This window comes from Pollachius pollachius (assembly GCF_949987615.1).
Source record: "Pollachius pollachius genome assembly, chromosome: 11".
In the NCBI taxonomy this organism is placed as follows: Eukaryota; Metazoa; Chordata; class Actinopteri; order Gadiformes; family Gadidae; genus Pollachius; species Pollachius pollachius.
Genome location: NC_136944.1, coordinates 2968749 through 2977527, shown reverse-complemented (window position 1 = coordinate 2977527; position 8779 = coordinate 2968749). Strand labels below are relative to the sequence as shown.

The 8779-nt window shown below is 51.3% G+C and overlaps 2 protein-coding genes across 2 annotated transcripts in view; both read left to right on the top strand.

The window, feature by feature from the left end:
• LOC307082748 (phosphoinositide 3-kinase regulatory subunit 5-like) overlaps positions 1 to 908 on the top strand; it is a 14112-nt gene extending 13204 nt beyond the window's left edge. The window contains exon 18 of the mRNA XM_079746415.1: positions 1 to 908. This exon is cut by the window's left edge and continues 526 nt beyond it. The gene's annotated coding sequence lies outside the window, so the exon portion shown is untranslated.
• Positions 909 to 1241: 333 nt separating this feature from the next.
• mfsd6l (major facilitator superfamily domain containing 6-like) lies at positions 1242 to 3976 on the top strand. Its single transcript, XM_079747057.1, has 3 exons — positions 1242 to 1397; positions 1851 to 3467; positions 3510 to 3976. Exons 2-3 carry the CDS (start codon positions 1992 to 1994, stop codon positions 3891 to 3893), a joined length of 1860 nt encoding a protein of 619 aa, XP_079603183.1. The 5' UTR covers positions 1242 to 1397; positions 1851 to 1991; the 3' UTR covers positions 3894 to 3976.
• Positions 3977 to 8779: the final 4803 nt, after the last annotated feature.

The following is an 8779-nucleotide window of genomic DNA, read 5'->3' as shown; positions in this document are numbered from 1 at the left end:
GGTTTGAGCTCAGGTCCAATGGGATCCCCTGCTCCTCACCCTCACACTCAGGGAGAGGAAGGTTACCACACCGTAGCCAGTGTTACACTCTAATCTGTCCGTTTAAACTGGACTTCAATCCGTTGCTCTCCTCTTCATCATGGACTACGGTTTATTTAGCTTTAAGTCATCGGTCTACAAAATAAAGAGCCTTGATAAACCCTATTGCCTTCAGAGATATCCCATAATATGCCGTTCATTTCATCTGATTGTGGTCAGCTATATTTGCAGCAAGGTATTTTTTGTTTGAACAACCGAATGACAGACAGGATCCATTCATACAAGATGCAAAATGTACATTTCATAATATAAAAGCTAAATTATGCTTATATTTTAAATATATAAGGACTAAGCCGTCAAGTGATGTTACAACAATTTAATGTAATGCATTAATAAAGAGGAGAATAGGTTTAAGTACTTAACCGTGAGAAGTGGTTTAGGTATATTTCAAACCGCTAGGGGCGCTGTTCAGCTACAACGATGAAACGGTTTTACAGTCTGATTTCCGAGAAGATACACATACATACGCGCAATTTTTTTGAAACAAATCAAAACATTCCCCAAACTGACCGTTTCATAAAACGATCATGATAATGTGTGTGAAAGTGTTACATTATTATTTATTCATAACTAAATTAACACTTCATACGTGGCTTCAAACTATTATTTCAGTAATGGACTACAGAGGGTGACATGGTTCAGGGATATGAATTATAAATAAGGTACAATAATTATGCAATATTTAACCCTTATGAAACAGATTCGTGTTTCTACATCGCATACAGAATTATGACGTTATTTTTTAACATGTTTAATGAAGATTTCAAATGGCTATAATTTATCATCATTGGGTGTTCACATAGAATGGCCACTGGACTGTATAAATAAATAATTATTATTGTACATTTTTCACAATGAAGATTAAAATACTTTATTAAAATAAGAATAAATCATCCCTACTACCCGATTCTATTCTGTTCATCCATGACTCCATTCACACCATGACACCTTCAACACACCAGACCATAATACCTGTCATGTTTACTCTGTAGTTCAGCTGGACTTCCTGCACCAAAGCGGAACTCATGCATCCGGTCCCGTAACGACTTTACGCCCATCCATCACCAATCCCCTGCTCTCAGGGGCCCTCCTCGCCCCGCGGTGTCGCTGTAGACGCACGTCCTGTCTGCGGTGCACAATGCACGGTCCCAGTACGCACACACAAGCGCAACAGGTGTAACTTCTGCACTAGCAACGATACCTGCAGCGCACAGCAATACATTCAACACCACTTTCCTTTGGTTCAGAATGGACCGCGGACGGTGAGGACTTTGGGTGCGGCTGCAGAAGTTAACCCGGTAATGTACTTTCACTTCTCTGGAACTTTGAGCGTGACGTGGATCGGCGGGTTCACCTGAGACCAGACAGCTGGCAGGCGGTCTTTCTGCCCCGGGTTTGCACGGAGATGGACACCTCCTCTGATCCAACTCTCAGAGAAACGCTTCTAAACTCAGACGCACTGCTTTGTATATATTCATTTACCTTTTTATAATAAGCGGTTTAAAATACTCCAATTTGGTTGTTACTCCTACACAACCAGATAAAGAAAATCTACGTGGCATATTATTATTCTGTTGAATCAAATCACGTTGCACATTCATTACAAGTATTTCTATTCTATATTATTTCATAAGCTGTATCAGATCAATGTTGTACAATATTTACATGTTCAAAGTAAACATCCAACATGTAATACCATGTGACCAGAACACATGAACACATGAACATATCTCCTTCTGTTCTTTATGAAGCTGTAGTCACCAAGCCTCATGTGATCGCTGACTCAGACAAGCAGCCCGGCAGCAGCCAGACAACCAGCCAGACAACCAGCAGCCAGCCAGCAGCCAGACAAGCCCCTAGCCCCCAGCCCTCTAGCCCCCCCAGCTGCCAGCATGAAGCCCCCCCAGCAGGTTGACATCCGGGCGGCGCTCCTCCTGTCCTCCTCCTTCCACTTCCTGTGCAGCGTGGGGCGGGGCTGCGTGCTGCCATTCCTCACGCTCTACCTCCGGCGCCTGGGCCTGGGCGCCGCCGCCACCGGGGGCGTCATGGCGACCCGCCACCTGACCACACTGCTCTGGAGCCCGCTGGCTGGCGCACTGACCCGGCGCTACGACAAGCGGCGGCTGGCGGTGGCGCTCTCCCTGGTGGGCGCGGCCGCCGCGGCTCTGCTGCTCCCCTTCATCCCCCCTCTCGACGCCCGCGGTCTGGGGGGCTGCTGCAACGCCACCTCGGCTAGCATTGGCTCTAGCGTTAGCATTAGCCCCGGCGCTAGCATTAGCCCCGGCGCTAGCATTAGCCCCGGCGCTAGCATTGGCCCTGGAGTTAGCGTTATCATTAGCCCTGGTGTTAGCGTAAGCATTAGCCCTGGTGTTAGCGTTAGCCCGACCGCATTCCCCGGGCCCCAGCCACTCTCTAGCTCCTCGGTGGGAGGGGCCCCCCCCAGCGCCCCACCTGCCGCGGGGCCGCTGAGCAACGCCTCCTCTGAGGGCCGGCTGGCGGCCAACGGGACGCCGGGGGGGGCGGGGAGCCGCGGCAACAAGTCGGTCGTCAACGGGCACCGGGCGGAGAGGGGGGCCCCGGGCCCCGCCCCGACCCAGCGGTCGCTGGACGTCCCGGAGCCCAGCAGGGGCTGGAGGGGGGCGGGGCGGCGGCAGCTCCTCCTCCTCCTGCTGCTGATGGGCGTGGTTGCGTGGGAGCTGCTGGCGGCGCCGCTGGCCTGGGCGGTGGAGGACGGTCTCCACGACTACCTGGACGCGGTGGACGCCGCAGATCGCCACGGCAACGCGCCCACCTGGGGCCTGCTGGGCGCGGCCCTCGGCGCCGGGGGGGCGGGGATCCTGGTGAGCCGGCTGCCCTGCTTCCCGGTGGGCGGTCACGTGACCCGCGGCGCCGCCCACTTCTTCCTCTACGCCGCGCTGTCCGCGCCCGCGCTGCTGGTGGGCTCCGCCCTCCTGCCGCTTCTGCACCTGGACGGGAAGCGGGCGCGCGGGGGCGGGCTCCTGAGGGCCCTGCGGCTGGTCGGGGGCCGCCCCGGGGGCCCGCTCTGTGCCGCCGCGGCCCTGCTGGCCGCCGCGGGCGGCGCGGCGCTGGAGGACTTCCTGCTCTGGGCCATGGAGGACGCGGGCGCGGGCGAGCTGCACATGGGCGTGGGCGTGGCTCTGGGCTCCCTGAGCGAGGCTGCCTTCCCCCTCCTGCTGGGCCTGCGCTCGCGGCCCCCCGGCCCCTGGGGGCCCCTGACGGCCGGGGCGGGGGCCCTGGCCCTGACGTGCCTGTACTGCTCCTTCCTGTGGGGCCCCTGGGCCGCCCTGCCCGCCCAGCTGCTGCGGGGCCTCGGCGCGGGGCCCTTGTGGTGGGGGGTGGGGGCGCAGGCAGAGGAGGTGGGGGCCGGGGGGGCGGGGCTTGGCGTGCGGCGGGTGTACGGCTGGCTGTGCGCCGGGCTGGGGGCCGTCCTCGGGTCCCTGGGGGCGGGGTTGGTGGCGGAGCGGTGGGGGGTGCGCTGGCTGCTCCGGGGCGTGGCCCTGGGCGTGGCCCTGGGCGTGGCCCTGGGCGTGGCCGCTTGTTGCGTTCTCCTCCCTCTGCTCCGGTGGCGGACGCCGCAGCAGCGCCGCATCGACTACTCCCGCCTCCTGGCGGCGGACGACAGCGAGGACAGTGGCTCGGAGGAGGAGCCGGAGACGGACTGGCTCGACCGCGCCCTGGAGGCGGACCTCGCCCTCCAGGGCCACGCCCTCAAAGTGAATCGGCACCGGCAGAACCTCTCTGAGAGGAGGGGCCGCCTCTGGGAGGGGAATTAGGATATCTGTCATGTTTCTGCTTTCCGACAATGAATGTGATTCTGTGGGTTTCATAGTAAAAAATAAAAACGTAACTATCTATCTTTTAAGGTTTATTTTATTCCAGCTTGTGTCAGTCATGCTGCTGGTCTCGGCTGCGGCCCATGTGAACTGGAGACTAAAGGGCTGTTTATGGTTCCACGTTGACGCAACGCGAGGGGGTTACGGACCCATTACGTCCTTGCGGATCCTCCTTTCGTCCACCGCAAGGGCCGTGATTGGTCCACTGACTACATAATTTCCGGCAATACGTTTGTATGTAAAAAATCTAAGGTAAAACATGTAACTTTTGCCTTCATAGCGGTCACCTTTTTGACGATTTGTATTCGGTCACCATTGACTTCAAATGTAATGACCAGAATGGACAACTACGACCAACTTGCAGCCTATTTTCTGTTTTTGTTGCACATTGTTTGAGTCCTATTCAGCTTTCAAGTTGCTAGAATCCATACCATACCATAATCGAAACTTCTAGCAGTAGACCAATGGAAAGTAATAGCATGCAAAGACAAAGACCAACGATTTGTTTTCTCTTTACCACGGACATGCATAGTGACATGTAAACCCGACGCAGAACCATAAAGGTTCACGACTACATCGAAGTGACTGCTTGGTCATTGCGTTGCGTGAACGTGGAACCATAATCAGCCCTTAAAGCTTGTTCAGATTCAGTTTGTATCGTAGCCTCTTCAGTCGTCTGTAGTGTGTGCTGCCCCCACTGAAGGTTGAACCTACAGGATCCTTGTAGGGTTAAGATACTGTTGTCTGAGAGATTGTTCCTCACGACCCCCCGCCTCCACCATCACTGCACAATCAGAGTTGCACGAAATGAATCACATCTCCTGTAACTGGAACAAAAACCACCATAAAACCATTTCCTCCACCACAAGCTTTGTTTTGTGACGTCGTGCTGAGGATTGTCAGGCTGATGATTCTCTGAGAAGGCTTCGTTGTTCTCCAGGTGACCAGACAAACATCTTACATCTTACTGCATGTTTCAACTTCTTTAATGAATGATGGACAGGGTGGGAGTTTCTGAATGGGATGAACCTTTTGCTAAACCAGTCTCTGATACAACATGATTTCATGACCTTAGAACACAGACTTTGACCTGAGACTGAACACTAAGTGTGTTTACACACTTTCATCAAACATGATGACACTTGCTTCTGTTTGTTGAGCTCTGCTGGTTGAACCGGTAAAACATGTCTAAACTTGGTAACCAGTATGTCAAAGATCTGAGGAATAGGCCCATCTTGTCTGTCAACCACGTGTCGCCTGTGCGATTTCAGTTCTCACAGAGTTAGTGTTTGCATTATGTGGGTTTAGTAGGCTATTCATAATTAGGTCAATACAGGGCTTGGCATTTTAATATCCACCTTTATCAAAAAGATTATTTCAGCTTAAACTCCAGACTATTTGAACCAATTCTATTTTCATTATGTTCTTCGATCCATAAAACACGGATTAAATTTGCTTTCGCACCATTATTAATCCTTATGTCTGCAGCAGACAGATCCACAGAGTAAATAATGGAATTGTCTCTTGTTGTGAAACAGTGTCACCTAGCGGTACTATTCTGATACTGCAAATGGCTGCTATGATGGACGTGTGTGCCTCGCCGTTAGTCTACTGGGAGCATTGAGTGGGGAAGGCTCCTCCACAGGAAGCACAAGACCCTCCCCCGGATCCTATCATCCCAGATAAAACCAACCCAGCATTAAGAAGAAGAAAAAACACCATCACCACCTGGAAGATCTGGAGTCCATCCGTCATCTTCTCACTTCAAATCACATCCAACAGAATAACTTTGAGGTGATCTAGAATTAAAGACAATTCAACACTAGGGTCTAACAGGGTAACGTTTTATGCAGAAAGTTGGGCAAAGACTGCCTGCTCAAGTGTTTTGGAAATAGAGGGTAGGAGAGAGATGGTGTGTAAGTCTTTACGTCAGATGGTTGAGTGTGTTTTACCTTAATATACCAAAACACTTACTATTCAAATCAACGTGTTGTTCAACGCACCAGAAAGCCCAAAAACATAGACGTTGCGTGAATAGTGACTTAGCGTCTGCAGTCTCTCAGAGTCACAGGTCAACCTGTGAAGGAGGATGAGGAGCAGATTGGTTCCAGAGCTCAGATGATTCAAACAAAGTAAAGGTAATAACGGTGACATTTAGACCGGGGTCGCTGTGAACCACCTGCTGGTGGTCGGTTTATTCCTGGTGATCTACGCCCGCATTTAGAGCCACCAGTTCCTCTAACACAGTCTTTTGACACCTTTTTTGGTAACACTCAACTTTGAAATTTGGTGTAACTTTAAAGAGTAAGCAGTTATGCAATCCTCAAAAAAATAATTAGCAAATACATTTCTACTTTATTGCTTATAACCATATCGAAATTAAGGAATAATAATGAGACCATTCCTAGGTTTAACTAAAGTTTGATCAATCCACCATCAGGTAAGATGAGATGCTTCAGCCCACACCTTCTGATTAGTCTGACGTCGTTCCTACTCACCAATCAATGACTTTGAAATACATCCAGACAGTGAGAGGGGCAGAGTGAGCATTCTGTGTGAGTAAATGGTTAAAAGTGCAATTTTTTTCACCAACGCTCTCTCTCACTCTCCGTCTCCGATCTCACGCTCTCTCTCTCTCTCTCTCTCTCTCTCTCTCTTGTCCATCTCTTTCTAAAATCTTTTATTGCTACTCCGAAGGCTACAAACTTTTTGTTAAAAATAGCCACAGGCACCCACACACACACACACACACACACACACACACGCACACACACGCACACACACACACACACACACACACACACACACACACACACACACACACACACACGTGATACTGTCAGTTACAATATCTCCTTAGCGCTGTCGTGACTTCACACTATAAGATCCCAGAAAGCCTTGTTGGTGATATATCCAGACCATAATATCACGTCTTCACAAGAATCCATTCAGCTTTTCACCTCGTGATGAGCTGTCATCGTGACTCCTCTTCTGTCCTACCCTCATGGTTACCCCGTCAACCTCATTGAGTATTTCTTCCTAAGTGACTCTAGTGCTCTCCTGGAGGTCCTCCGGTCAGCAGCCAGGGCCCGGGAACAGAGGGAGGGACCATCATCATCTTCATCATCATCGTTTTAATCATCATCATCATCATCATCATCATCTTCGTTTTAACCATCATGATTATGATGATCATCATCATCATCATAATCAGCATCATCATCATCTTCATCAACCTGTCTAAACAGTGAACACATGAGTTATTCATAACATACAGTAGAATTGGTTCTACTGTAGAATTCTAATCTAGAATACCAGGCAGTATGAGACACAGAGTGGTAATCAGGGAGGATGGATGAGGGACCGGAGGAAGATAAAGGATGAGGGGCAGAGCCCGGTCTCCCAGGGCGACGGGAGGAAGCAGCTACTGAAGATAAAACGCAGGCCGACAGTCTCCGTTCTACCGTCCTCCTTCAGAGCAAACACAGCTGGCATGAACAACAGCATAGCAATGTGTGTGTGTCTGTGTGGGTATACATGTGTGTGAGTGTATACTGTATGTGTGTGTGTGTGTCTGTGAAACGTGTGTGTCTCCGGTGCTGTTTGCTGAGGAGACGGGTCAGAGGGTTTAAGAGACACGTGTGAAAGCGACAACCCAGACGCCCCCCCACACGCCCCCCCCCCACACACACACACATCCACAACATGTGTATGTGTGGATCCCCACGACAACGTACACCGGCCAGACACACATCACCACGTCAACGTTCATACAGAAACACAACATCACCACGACAACGTACACCGGCCAGACACAAAACATCACCACAACAACGTACACCGGCCAGACACACATCACCACAACAACGTTCACACAGAAACACAGCATCACCACGACAACGTACACCGGCCAGACACACAACATCACCACGACAACGTTCACACAGAAACATAGCATCACCACGACAACGTACACCGGCCAGACACACAACATCACCACGACAACGTTCACACAGAAACACAGCATCACCACGACAACGTACACCGGCCAGACACACAACATCACCACGACAACGTTCAAACAGAAACACAGCATCACCACGACAACGTACACCGACCAGACACACAAAATCACCACAACACGTTCACACAGAAACACAACATCACCACACCACGTTCACACCGGCCAGAAACACAACATCGCCACAACACGTTCACACAGAAACACATCACCACAACACTTTCACACCGGCCAGAAACACATCACCACAACACGTTCACACCGGCCAAACACACATCACCACAACATGTTCACACAGAAACACATCACCACAACACGTTCACACCGGCCAAACACACAACATCACCACAACGCGTTGTGGCAACCCCAGTGGTCGGGGGCTGGGTTTCCCAATAAAGGATGCGCAAGCCTGGTGTCGGAACAAGGGTTTTTATTGAAGGACCGCTCAGGGGAATAAGGAAAATCATAAATCAACTAAGGTGACTTCCGCTATGGGGAAAAGGGGGCTGGGGGGTAGGGTCTCCGGCCAGGCCCGCCTTGGGGTCCTGCGTGAATGCTGCTCCCGGCGTCCTTCTGCTATTCCTGGGGGAAAGTATTCCATGAGTCAGGGCAACAGCATGTCAGTCTCACCTCTGCATCTCCCCCCTTGACTGCCGTGTTCTCGGCCTTTAATACCCTCCTGCCGCCGCCTTCCCCCTGATCGTCTGTGCCTGCTTGATTGCTGGGCGGTTACAGCCGTGTTGAAAGGGATGTATCTCCCTTGCACTACTTGTCCATGGAGGGGGCGCTGTTCCGTGCGTTGACT